At 61.9% G+C, this 13,193-nt stretch overlaps 1 protein-coding gene across 1 annotated transcript; it reads left to right on the plus strand.

Moving 5' to 3' along the window:
• Window positions 1-2,887: 2,887 nt before the first annotated feature.
• RAI1 (retinoic acid induced 1) lies at window positions 2,888-10,475 on the plus strand (the record flags this gene model as incomplete). The annotated part of the gene is made up of 4 exons (XM_080353949.1): window positions 2,888-8,473; window positions 9,603-9,696; window positions 10,006-10,055; window positions 10,461-10,475. The coding sequence occupies 4 exons, from the start codon at window positions 2,888-2,890 to the stop codon at window positions 10,473-10,475; spliced, it is 5,745 nt and encodes a 1,914-aa protein (XP_080210075.1).
• Window positions 10,476-13,193: the final 2,718 nt, after the last annotated feature.

The following is a 13,193-nucleotide window of genomic DNA, read 5'->3' on the forward strand; positions in this document are numbered from 1 at the left end:
CACCGGAACGTGTCTCCGTGTCCCCATGGCCTGATCCCGCTGGGGGGCTTCCTCCTACACACACACACGCACATACATGCACACCCTGCTTGCATGCACAGCACTGCACACCCTGCAAGTGTGCAAATCCTGTATGCGTGCCAGCTCTGCACACCCTGCACACGTGCACACCCCGCACATGCGCTTCCTCTGCACAACTGAACGACCTGCCCCATTGCACCGGCTGCTTTTGCTCAGCCTTGCATTGTCCCAGCTGTTTGGAAAAGTAACAATAATTAATTAATAACAATAATTAATATTTAAAGAGAACAGAGGGCAAAAAGCTCCTATTAAAGCACCAACCCAAGGTCTTCTCAAGCCGATTTCATTTTTCAGACCTACTTCCACGTGGAGCACGAGGGGCCCTTTTCTCCCTTTAATTTTCTCAGCACCACCTGGGGCTGCCCCAGAGGCCTCGTTTTGATTTTGCTGCCTTTGTTCTGGCAGCCCCGGCACAGGACAGGCCAGCACCGCGCCCACGCCGCGGCAGGGACATTCACACTGTCCTCACCGGATTTCTGATTGACCCGTCCCTTCCCTGGGATCTGGGCTTCAACCGCTTCCAGTTGCCCGTCCAGCCTGCGAGGTGCAGCTCTGATATGGGGAAGAGACATGGAAAGCATCCAAAAAGAGGATGGAGGGGACAGGGGGGACAGGAGGACATGCTGGCGTGGGCAGCACCAAGCTCGGTTCCAGTGGCACAGGGGGCACTGTGCAATCGGTGCATCCCTGAGATGCTGCTGGTTGTGGAAATATAACTAAATAAAGCCTTGTCTTTGTACATAGTCCCCAAAAAGGTGCAAAAAGGAGACATTACTGGTGTCCACACCACCAGCACCCCATCTCCTCCCGTCGTCACAGGCAGAGGGGACAGCACAAGGGTCACCACTGTGGCACGTCACCAAGGGAGCAGCACTGGGGACATCCCTGAGGAGCTGCAGACCCTTGGGGCTGCCCTAACCTGAACTCCCAAATCTCAAGTTGCTGCTGGAACAGTCTCATGTTCACCCCAGCGCCTCTGACCTGCTGGTGCTGGGGATGGGCAGGATGTGTCCCCACTGTCCTCAAGCCCTTCATTAGCCCCACAAGCTGCTCAGCTGCCTCTGAGATCAAACTGGTGACCCAGGTGCTTCCCCGCACCTAACGGGAGCGGGGCTGGAAATGAGGTTTAATGACGAGGGTGCCGAGGCGCTGGGCTGGCGGGAGCAGACAGCTTCCAGATGGCATCGCACCGGGCAGGGGGAGCGCCGGGGGGCTGCAGGAGGCAGCAGCAGGCAGAGCCGGGCAGAACCAGCAAGTTGAAATGACTTTTTTTGCGGCAGAGCCTGCGGTTCTGGCCCTCCACGCTGCTGCTTCCAGTAATTAGCCTCAATAATTAAAAAGAATGGCGATAAGCGAGGTGTTCGCAGGGGCTCGCAGGATGCTGGCGTCCCCAGGGAGGGTGTGCGAGGAGGGGGGTGAGCGATTTACAGAGGCGAGGGGTCACGCGTGGTGCAGGGGGTTGGGGTCACTGTGCCCTGCAGGGCTGCAGGGAGGGGGTTTGTTCACCCAGCAAAGCGGGGACGGGCAGCAGAGATGGGGAAGGTCCCGGCAGCGCGGTTGGGAGCTGGCTGAGCACGGCGCAGCCAGGGGGGAGGCAGCAGGACCCGGCCACCCCCGCTGCTCATGGGCACTGTGCTGCGGAGCAGGGCGATGCTGCGGGGTCAATGCAAGGAGGTCTGACAGGGTGATACAGGGTGGTGAAAGGTGGGACGATGCAACGCCAAACGATGTGATGTGGAGCGAGGTGATGCGATGCAGAGGGATGTGAGGTGATGCAAAGCCAGCTGCTGAAATCTGGGGCAATACAGGGTGGTGCAATGCAAGGTGATGTGATGCAGGGAGATGCAATGCAAGGCAATGTGATGGGATGCAAGGCAATGCAATGCCAGGCAGTGTGATGTGATGCGATGCAGGGCAATACAAAACAATGCAACGCAGTGCAATGCGAGATGATTAAATGCAAGGCAATGGGATGCAGGACAATGCAAGGCGATGCAATGCAATGCAAGGTAACACAATGCAGGGAGATGAAATGCACGGTGATGCAGTGCAAAGAGATGCAACGCAAGGTGATGAAATACAAGGCGATGCGATGCAAGGTGACATGATGCAGGGAAGTGAAATGCATGGTGAGGTGATGCAGGGCGATGCAATGCAAGGCAATGTGATGAGATGCGATGCAGGACAGTGCAATGCAAGGTAACATGATACAAGGGAACAAGATGCAGGGAGATGAAATGCAAGGGCGATGCAATGCAGGGTGATGGAAAGTGAGATAATGTGATGCAAGGAGCTGAAATGCAAGGCGATGCAATGCAAGGCAATGCAATAGGATGTAACGCAGGGCAATGTGATGCAGGGCAATGCAATGCAAGATAACATGGTGAATGGAGCTGAAATACAAGGCGATGCGATTCAAGGCAATGCAGGGTGATGTGATGCAGAGTGATGCAATGCAATATAAGATGATGCAGGGAGGTGAATGCAAGGTAACACGATGCAGGGAGGTGAAAGGCAACACAATGTGACACAGGGCAGTGTGAGGTGATACAGGGCGATGTGATGCAAAGCAAGGCACTGCCGGGCAATGTGATGCACAGTGAGGCACTGCTGGGCGATGCAGGGCGATGCATTGCCAGGTGCTGTGCCGCAGGGTGGCAGCAAGGCCACGTGGTGCCAGCAGGGTGATGCCGCGGCAGGCAAGGCGATGTCCCCCGCGGCACACGCGCTCCCCGGCCCTCCGCGGTGGCGGTGCTTCATTTGAATTCTCGCCTCTCTCTCTCTTCGCAGATAACGAGCCCGCGCCATGCAGTCCTTTCGAGAAAGGTGTGGTTTCCATGGCAACCAGCAGAGCTACCAGCCGACTTCACAAGATACATCACGCCTGGAGAATTACAGGCATCAAAGTCAGGCAGGGCCGAACTGCGAGCGGCAGAGGCTGGTGGCGAAGGAGTACTACAGTCAGCAGCAACTGCCGTACGCGGGCTACGAGAACAGCACCGTGGAGAAATACCACCGGGGAAACAAGCAATTAGCCGGACAGCAGCTGCAAGGCAGGCCGGCCTTTTCCAGTTACGCCGTGCAGGAGAACAGCCCTTACCCGGCCCGTTATTCGGGGGATGAGAGCCTGCAGGCATGGGGCAGCCAGCCGCAGGCGCTGCCCGGCGGCGTGGCCAAGTATGAGGACAATCTGATGAAGAAGACGGCGGCTCTGGCGGGCGGGCGGCCGTACCACGAGCCATCGGCTGCCCCACTGCCGTTCCGGACTCACTTTCAGCAGCAGCAGCAGCCGCCCGCACTCCCCTACCCCAAACTGCAACGGCAGAAGCTGCCCAACGATGTCTCCTCGCCTATGCCCTTCTCGCAGAGCCCCCACTTTGGACAGCGCTCCCAGTCCTTCCCTGCCTCCTCCACCTACTCCTCGGTGCCGGGGGGCAGCCAGTCTGCACACTCCTACAAGAGCTGCACGGCACCCTCGGGGCAGCCGCCACTGGAGCGGCCCCTGGGTAATGCTGCCAGCCTGGCCCCCGGCCCCCGTGTGCCCAACCTGCACGGCTACCAGCCCAACCGCATCGGCTACGAGCAGCCCCCGCAGCCACCGCCGCAGCCCCCACAGCCGCCGCCACCGCAGCCCCCGCAGCCGCCTCAGCCTCCACAGCCACCGCAAACTTTGCAAGGGCGGCATCACGCCCCAGAGACTCTCCACTACCAAAACCTGGCCAAGTACCAACATTACAACCAGCCAGGTCAGACCTACTGCCAGGGTGATGCGCCGCCCGTGCGGACACCGGAGCAGTACTACCAGACCTTCAGCCCCAGCGCCAGCCACTCGCCGGCTCGCTCCGTCGGCAGGTCCCCGTCCTACAGCTCCACTCCCTCCCCGCTGATGCCCAACCTGGAAAACTTCCAGTACAGCCAGCAGCCACTGAGCACCGGCGCCTTCCCAGCTGGTATCACCGACCACAGCCATTTCATGCCACTGCTGAACCCTTCTCCCACTGACGGGACGAGCCCTGACGCTCAATCTGGGAACTGCAAAAATTTGCAAAAGGAGAAGCTGCCCGAAAACTTGCTGTCGGACCTGAGCCTGCAGAGCCTGACGGCACTCACCTCCCAGGTGGAGAACATCTCCAACACTGTCCAGCAGCTGCTGCTCTCCAAATCAGCTGTGCCCCAGAAAAAGGGCATCAAGACCCCGGCGAGGACCCCAGAGCAGCTCAAGGGGCAGCACTGCAGCCCTGAGAGCAGCACCTACTCGGCAGAGCAGGTGGGGACCCCCTTGTCTGACCCACTGAGCACCCCTCAGTCCGTCCACACCGAGACACAGGATGCCGACTATCTCAGTGGGTCAGAGGACCAGCTGGAGAGGAGTTTCCTGTACTGCAACCAGAACCGCAGCCCTGCCCGTGTCAACAGCAACTCTAAGGCAAAGCCCGAGTCTGTGTCCACCTGCTCCGTCACCTCCCCGGATGACATGTCCACCAAATCAGACGACTCCTTCCAGAGCATCCACGCCAGCCTGCCACTGGAGACCTTCACCAAGTATGTGACCAATGAGCGGGACTGTCCCCGGCTGCTCCTCAGCGCCCTATCCCAGGAGGAGCTGGCTTCCGAGATCATTGTCCTGCAGGATGCCATCAATGAGAAGGCGGACAAAACCTGGGCCAACTCACCCATGCTGAGCAAGGAGGCCACCAAGTCCCCCTTCCAGCTGGAGAACCACCGGCCCTGCCTGGACTCCATGGTGAAGGGCACCTGGCCTAGCCAGGGTGACTCCAGCACCCTCACCGAGCCCCTCAAGCTGGACAAGGCTTCAGGGGCCAGCGCTGGGAAGGACTTTGGTGAGGAGGTGTATGAGGGTCCCCAGGTGGAGTTTGTGGATGCTGAGACTAAGGATGCGCTGAAGGACGCGTCCCCGCTGGCCTTCAACTCCAAGCCCAGCATCCCGGCGGCAACATCGAGCGCGGGAGCTGCCAGCTACAGCTGCTACTCGAACACCACCGCCAACTCGGAGGGCTCAGAGAATGCCATGGAGCACTTCGAGTGGCCAGAGGAGAGCCTGGGCGAGGCGTGCCTGCGGTGGAAGGAGTTGGGCTCGGGTCTGCAAACCTCCGACCTGCCCAAGGGCTTGTTCCCCAGTAAATTGGTGGGCTCCTGCAAGGAGAAAAAAAATGCCTGTGGCTTGGATCTGTGTGATGGTGAGCAGCCGGCCAAGAGCGAGCCGGACCGGGACTTTGGCCAGCAGGCAATGGAGGAGGAAGAGGAGGAAACACTGACTTACGATGAGGCCACGAAGGCGGACAGTGAGAGGTGGCTGCAGGACACCCGGCACTGCTGCTCGACAGGGGACTTCAGCGAGATCCCCATCATCTCCTCGCCCGAGCTGAAGGAGTCGGACCTGGAGGTGGAGGAGTATTCCTCGCTGTGCGAGCTGGCCGGCTCGGAGCAGAAGTCGGTGACGTACGACACCTCGCCGCCCAAGCCCCCGGAGATGCCTGCCGTGCTGTCCTCCAGCGAGGTGCCCGTGTCCGCCGAGGAGACTGTCAGCACAGTGGAAAAGGAGAGCTCGGCTCCTGCCGCACGCCTCTCCGGCCAGTCCGTCATCCTGCTGGGCCCTGCCGTGGGCACAGAGACCAAGGTGAAGAGCTGGTTTAAGTCCTCCCTGCCCCACATCCAGCCCGAGGAGGAGAGCGGTGGAGGGGAGACATCCCCTCCAGAGGTGGCCGATGCCGAATCTGCCCCATCAGTGGCGGTGAAGCAGCAGCTCGTGCCCGAAAACACGCCGGGGAAGACTGAGCCGGTCTCGCGGGGCAAGAGCCTGCGCAACAAGAGGGTTCACTGCCGGCTGCTGGAGGGGGACAGCCCCGGCAGCGCCGTGCCCAGCCCCTTCAGTGACTTTCTGGCAGCCGGTGGCATGGCCGGCGCCTGCCTGGGGCCAGACGGCCCGGCAGAGGTGCCAAGCAAGAACGCCCACAGTCAAACGCCCCGGTTTCCAGCCGAGGGTCTGCCAGCGCGCATGTGCACCCGCTCCTTCACCGCCCTGGCCGAGCCCCGCGCCCCGGCACCGCTGGAGGGGCTGAAGGCCCCTGCGCACCAGGAGAAGCTGGGGAAGAAGCCTGGCTGTGGCGTGAAGCAGCGGGTGGCCTTCAAAGCCAGGAAGCGCAGCGGCCGGCCGACCCCCAAGGTGGTCCAAAACACCAGCGATGCCGCCGCCATCCTGGTGCCTGGCTTGGTGACAGCGGAGGAGGCAGTAGGGCCGACACCGCCAGAGGGGGACGTGGTGGAGGGAGGGGAGAGGGACCAGCGGTCGATGATCCTGCGTTCCCGGACAAAGACGCAGGAGGTTTTCTACACCAAGAGGCGGCGGGGCAAGAGGGCGGCTGATGTCCGTCTGAAGAACTGCAAGGCACCCAAGAAGCTCATCAACAACCACCTCCCACCTGCCTTCAAGCTGGCGGCCCCAGGCAGCCCCCACAAGGAGGGCAAGGTGGGTGCTCGGATGAAGCTGCCCAAAGCAGGGCCAGGCATGGGGGGCAAGATGTCCGAGCGGCCCCTGCACTCGCTGAAGAGAAAGTCCACCTTCATCTCCCCCATCCCCGCCAAGAAGAGGAACCTGGTCCTGCGGAGCAACAGTGGTGGCGTGAAGGAGGAGAAGCCAGAGGGCCCCTCCAGCCTCTTCAAGAAGATGCCTGTGGCCAAGAAGGTGAAAGCCAAGCTGGCCCCCAAGAGCTCCGGTGAAGCTGTCCCAAAGCCCCCCCCACCGAAGGAGGCCCCCGACGTCTGCATCAAGATCACCTCCCGGGCAGCCTTCCAGGAGGCCACCAAGACCAAAGTGCTGCCCCCCCGCAAGGGCCGTGGCCTCAAGCTGGAGGCCATCGTCCAGAAGATCACCTCGCCCAACCTGAAGAAGTTCACCTGCAAACCGGCAGCCACGGTGGCGGCCGCGGTGGCCACCTACGGCACCTCCCTGAGCCCAGTAGGGACAGAGAGGGAGCGGGCGGTGAAGCACGGTGGGGTGGCCCCGGCAGCGGGTGACACACGGCTGCCCAAGCCGGCGGCAGCACAGAAGGTACCCGCCGCACCGCCGGCTGAGCAGCTCTGCCGAAACCCCGCCGGCCGAGCACCAAAGGGCAAGCTGGGCAGCGGGAAGAAGCTCTCAGCCGAGGGCTGCCAGGGTGAGGCCGATGCCCCGGCCCCGGGGGCACAGCCCAGCTCTGTGGCAGCCAAGAGCCTGGGGCTGCTGCCCAAGAAGAGGAACCGCAAGGGCAAAGCAGCAGCGCTGGGCATGGCCAAGGCTCCGCTGGGCCCCGCGCCGCCAGTGCTGCCCCGGGAGCGTGCAGCCGGCCCGGGCGGCGGGGAGGAGGCGCTGCGGGAGGGGAAGAAACCAAAGAGTGAGGAGAAGGAGGCTGGGGGCGGTGAGGGGCCCCCTGAGGTGCGTCCCGCTGCTGGGGCGGCGCGGGGGCCGAAGCCGCGGGCCAACCACTCCAACTACAACGGCTACTCCAAGCGGCAGCGGAAGCGGCTGGCCCACGGCAAGGCCAAGGCGGTGCCGGCGCGGTGCAAGAGCCGCGGCAAGCGGCGGCGGCAAGCCCAGCAAGTGCCGCTGCTGCACCCCGCCGAGCCTGAGATCCGGCTGAAATACATCTCCTGCAAGCGGCTGCGGGCGGACAGCCGGGCCCCGCCGTTCGCCCCCTACGTCCACGTGGAACGGCGTGGCGAGTTCACCACCGCCTGCACCGTCATCAACACTCCCGGCGAGGAAGCCCGGCTGCAACGGGGACCGGCTGGGCCGGCACCGCGACCACGGGCAGCTCTGCCCGCCTCCTCCACCATGCACATGGGGCCAGTGGTGTCGAAGGCGCTGAGCGCTGCCTGCCTGGTCTGCTGCTTGTGCCGCAACCCCGCCAACTACAAGGACCTGGGGGACCTCTGCGGGCCCTACTACCCCGAGGACTGCCTGCCCAAGAAGAAGTCGCGGCTGAAGGAGAAGGCACGGGTGGAGGGGCCGGGCGAGGACGCCATCCCGCCCGCCGCCACGGCTGACCGGGCGCCCCGAGGGACAGAGGGTGGCTGTGGTGCCGGCAGCAAGGCGGCGCGGCCGGAGGGTGCCGCGGAGGTGGCCAAGCAGAGCTCGCTGCGCTCCAGCCCGCGGGGCATGTTCCGTAGGCTGCAGAGCTGCTACTGCTGTGACGAGAGGACAGAGGGCGAGGAGGCGGCCGAAAAGCCCCGGCGGCACGAATGTCACAAGGCCGAGTCCCCGCCGCAGGAGCCGGCGGGTGACACGCAGGAGCACTGGCTGCACGAGGCCTGTGCCGTATGGACCGCTGGGGTTTTCCTGGTGGCGGGGAAGCTCTACGGGCTGCAGGAGGCCGTCAAGGCGGCTGCTGACCTGGTAAGAGCTCAGCTGCCCAGCTGGCATGGCACAGCACCCCAGGGTGACATCTCCCCCTGGCCTCCTTCAGCCGGAGTGGTTCCTGCGGCTGCGCCTCTGGCTGGGATGAAAATTAATAGGGTTGACCCGAGCATCTGAGCATGAGGAGCTGCCCTGAGAGAGCGGGGCAGAAAGCACCTAAACCCCCCTCCTTTAGGCATAGAAGCGTGTTTCTGGTGCTATGCTTTGGGAGGACAGCAGGGCCCCCCCTGGGACCATGAGGATGCTGAGCCTGGTGGGTTGCATCCCCCAGCCCAGCCATGTGTCACAGGGGGCAGCTCAAAGTGGGACAGACACAGCCTGGTGAAGGCAGGATGGAAGACAAAAAAAGGCATGACATGGCCTGATGCCATAGTGATGGGCAGCGGGGCAAGGAGAGCTGGAGGGAGCATGTGTCTGCTCATGGCGGGGGTTGGACTAGATGACCTTTGAAGGTCTTTTCCAACCCAAACTATTCCGTGATTCTCCTCTCCCAGAATGAAGGGAACACAGGTACACAGAGGGAGCAAAATAGGGAGGACACTGCTGGAACATGAGGCTTTTGTGCTGGGGAGCGGGAGGCGACAGCCACCCAGCAGAGGGTCTCCAGCAAGCCCCCCCAGTACCAGGTTTGGGGCTGGCCGTATTCCCTGGTGTGCATGCTCGCGGCGTGGCTCCCTGCCCATGCCATGGGGCTGGGCGCTCCTGTCCCTGCAGCACCCACTGGGGACGGCGCAGGAGATGGGGGACACCATGGTCCTCATCCACCACTGCCACCAAGCCATGGCACGGCCCTGGCCCTGTCCCTTCACCTTCACACCTGCTCCATGGAGGATGGCTGTGGGCTCGGTGCCATCCAGGGGAGCGGTATGGTGGGCAGAAGCTCGTGTGTGGCTGCAGACAGGCGAGCAAGGGGCACAGTGACACTTGTGGTGTGTGGGCACGGGAGGAAAAGATGCTGCCTGGGGCTGGAGAGGTGCAGGGATGCCGGCGTGTTGCCCTCATGGCTGGGGCTGTCGGGGCGCTGTGCTCCCTCGCTGGGCTCTGATGGGATCTCTCTGTCTCTCTGCATCTCTCGTTCCCTGCTCCGAATTCCTGCATGTGTTTAAAGAAGTGCTCGAGCTGCCAGCAAGCGGGAGCCACCGTGGGCTGCTGCCAGAAGGGGTGTCCCCACACCTACCACTACGCGTGTGCCGTCGACACAGGTGAGCCCGGCCACAGGGACAGGGGTACGGGGGTCCCCTGGTACCCTCCTACCTGGCTGGCTGCTCCACATCGCTGGAGCCCACCGGAGCCCAGGAGGGGTTCATGGCTCCCTGCCAGCTGGGGCAATGATGATCCCTGCACCGGCAGCGCTGGCTGGCTGGCCGTCCTCAGCTGAACCCTTCACGCAAAGGCTGCAGCTGGTCTGGATGGTGGTGGGAGGCCACGGAGGACACTGTGTCCCCGCTGCTCAGGGACAGCTGTCCTGCAGTGTGGGGACTCCCTGACACGGCTTTCTCCTCTCCTCGCAGGTTGCTCATTAACCGAAGAGAGCTTCTCTCTGAAATGTCCCAAACATAAGGTAAGCACAGAACCCCCCTGCACACACCTCCAATGCTTTGCAGTCCCTGGGGTAGGGAGCTCTGCCTTTGAACAATCTACCCCCCAGGGACACCCCACTCCATGGCACACCTACCCCAGACACTCAGCCCCATGGGGTATCGTGTCCCTGGATGACACCAGGACCCCCAGGACCCCCTGCTGCAGGGACAGGCCAGTGGGTGCCAGGTCTGGAACACCCAGCCGGGGTACTGGGGATTATCCCCCTTCCCTAAGCACTGATGGGGTGTGGGGGTGATAATTGAACCCGTGCTAAAAGCGCCGCATCTCGGGTGAGCACCCAGTTATTCGCGAGTGGGGAGGGTGGCTGCTGACGGGGACGCCCCGCAGCGGGACCACCGGGCTGATGTCTCTCTTCTCCCCGCAGAGGCAGCCGCTGTAGCTCCCGGCGGGCACCCGCCCTGCTGCCAGCGAGGGACCGGCGGAGGAGGCAGCGCCCTGGGGAGCGGAGCGGGGCCGTACCGAGCCGTACTGAGCCGTACCGAGCCGTACCGAGCCGTACCGGGAGCCGCCCGCTGCAGGTGGGCGCAGCGCTGCCGCCCCGGCCCCCTCCCGCCCCGAGCCCGTTCTGGGCGGGCCGATCCAGCGCCGGGTTTTGCCCCCTCGCCGGGCCCCGGCAAAACCCGGCCTGGCCTAACCGGGAGGTGGAACGGGATCCCATCCTGGGATGGCTGCACAGGGGGGAGGTGGGGGGGGGATTCGGGTTGGGGGGGCCATGTAGAAGGGGTCCCGGCGATGTTGTCTTACTGTGGGGCCGCCGGACCCCCCGCGGGTCCCGGCTCTCCATATCTCACACTGATCTGATCTGAGATGTTGCCTTTAGCAAACCTCACGGTGTCTGTCTGTATATACGTGCGGCGGAGAAAAGGAAAAAAAAAGAAAAAAAGAAAAAAAAAAGGACAAAAAAAAAAAGAAAAAAAAAAAAGAAGACAAACAACGGCCTGCTGTTTGAAACACCACTCTCCTTTTCCCATGTTGTTCTTCCATCTCCTGTCTGCCCCCACCCTGCCTGGCCCGGGGTCCCAGGCCCTGTCCCCAGCAGCTGGGTCCCCACTAGGGTGACAGGCACGTGGCTGGGCTGGTGGGCACCCACCGGGCTGCTCCAGCCCCACTCGCGCCCTCCAGCCCCCGGCCCATTGCACCCACCACCCTCCCGCTCCACGGGGCACTGGCACTGCTGGGCTGGGGACACCTGGTCCTGCTGCCAAGGACCCCAAAAACCCACTGTCCTGCCTCTGCTCAGCCTCGCCAGCACCTCCTCTTGCTGGTGCTGGGCTTTGTTCCCTGCGCTTGTGCAAACCCCCAGGCTCTGGGTGCAAAGCCTGTGGCCCTGGGTACAAACCCTAGGCTCTGGGTGCTGAACCCCAGGATTTTATCCTGATGCAAGAGGGTGCAAACAACCCAGAAATGGCTTCCAGGCAGCAGCAGGGTTCTTGGAGGAAGAGGAGGCATTTGCTTCCTCCCTCTGCGTGGCCCTGGCTTGCTCCTTGTGCCCTGGGTGCTGAGTTCACTCAGCTCCCGTGGTTTTCACATCCCTTCCCAGACACCCTGGGGGCTGCCCAGCTCTGGGATCACCCCCCACCCGTGTCACCCCCAGGGTGCCCTGCATGACTCCCCAGTCTCTGCACCCCGCCCCCACAAGCCTTGCACCACCCGCACCTGGGTGCAGGTGGCAAATAATACCCAACCCATGGCGATTCAAGCCCAAATCCCATCCTAAAAACAGAGCCACCAGCTGCCCCCCACCTGCAAAGCATCCTGCAAAGGGGGGGCGCAGCGCTGGCCCCATCCATCTCCCCCACCCCGACCCTGCAGAGCCAGCGCCCCATGTCCCCGGTGTCCCCTCTGTCCCACCCAGCCCTCACCCTGGTCTGTTCTTTCAGCAGCTTGGCTCGGACACAGGAGTGAAAAACACATTTAAAAAAAAACAAACAAAAAAGAGAAAGAATAATAAAAATAATTAATTTAAAGAATAAAAAAAAATCCTGGTGTCCCTGGCAGTGTTGCCTGAAATCTGGCTATTTTTAGTGACATCTTGTACATATGACTGTAAAATGGTAAACCGTGTGTATTATATATTGCCTCATTATATAGTGTATATATATGTATACATATACATATATATAATATATATGAAGACTGTAAATGTTAAGACTAGTGTTCTTATTAGTATATTGCTTCACACTGAAGATTGTGTGTAACAAGCTGTTTCTAAAAGATGTTTATTTTCCTTAAGAGTAAAAAACAGGTCATTGCATTCAGAGCGTCAATAAAGATACAACGATTGTTTTGGAAGTACGTGGCACCCTGCTCGTGGCCTCTCTGTCTCCCGGGGGGCTCCCAGGGGTCCCCCCGGGCTAGACCAGCCCCTGGCTGGCCCGTTGTCCCCAGGTGCCACCAGCACCAAGGGTCTGGCTGGGGGACAGCACCCCCAGCTCATCCTGGGTAAGGAGGGTGCATTGGAGTCCCTTGGCACCCAGCGTCCCTGTCACGCTTGTGTCCCCCATCCTGTGCAGCCGTCTCATGCAGGGTGAAGGCAGGACCCACAGCCTGGGGGGGGTTCCCCTTGCCTCAACCAGGTTCTGTGTGGTGCCCCCCAAGTTCTGTGTCTGTCCCCACCCCCCCAGTCCAGCACACACCAGTATAAATAATCAGCTTTAATTGTCTGTACAAAACTCTCCAACTATGAAAATACTGTTTAAAAAGGCAAGGTGGGGGGGATAGCGTAGGGTGAGGGGCTATGTACAAAGAAGAGGGGGTGCAGCAAAGGGACAGGGACACCCACCAGCCCCCCGGAAGCCCTGTGTCATCTGCCATCCCTTCTCCAAAAGTGCTCAGGGCTGGCCGTGGGTGGCAGCGCCTAACTGGGGATACTGGTCAGTGCTGGGGGGGGGGAAGGACAGGGCAGGGGGGGCACAGTGGGAGCGAGGGCCCTTGGCCACCACCATGGGGACAAACCTCCTCCCCCTGCAATGGGGGCAATGCCAAGGCACCCCAACCCACCCTGTGGCAGTGGGACCCACGGGGGACTGGACAGGGACACCAGGAGAGGGGGGTGAGGACAGGATTCTACCCTGTGCCAGGGAACTGGGGGCACTGG

Source organism: Nesoenas mayeri, assembly GCF_963082525.1.
Source record: "Nesoenas mayeri genome assembly, chromosome: 15".
NCBI classification, from domain to species: Eukaryota; Metazoa; Chordata; class Aves; order Columbiformes; family Columbidae; genus Nesoenas; species Nesoenas mayeri.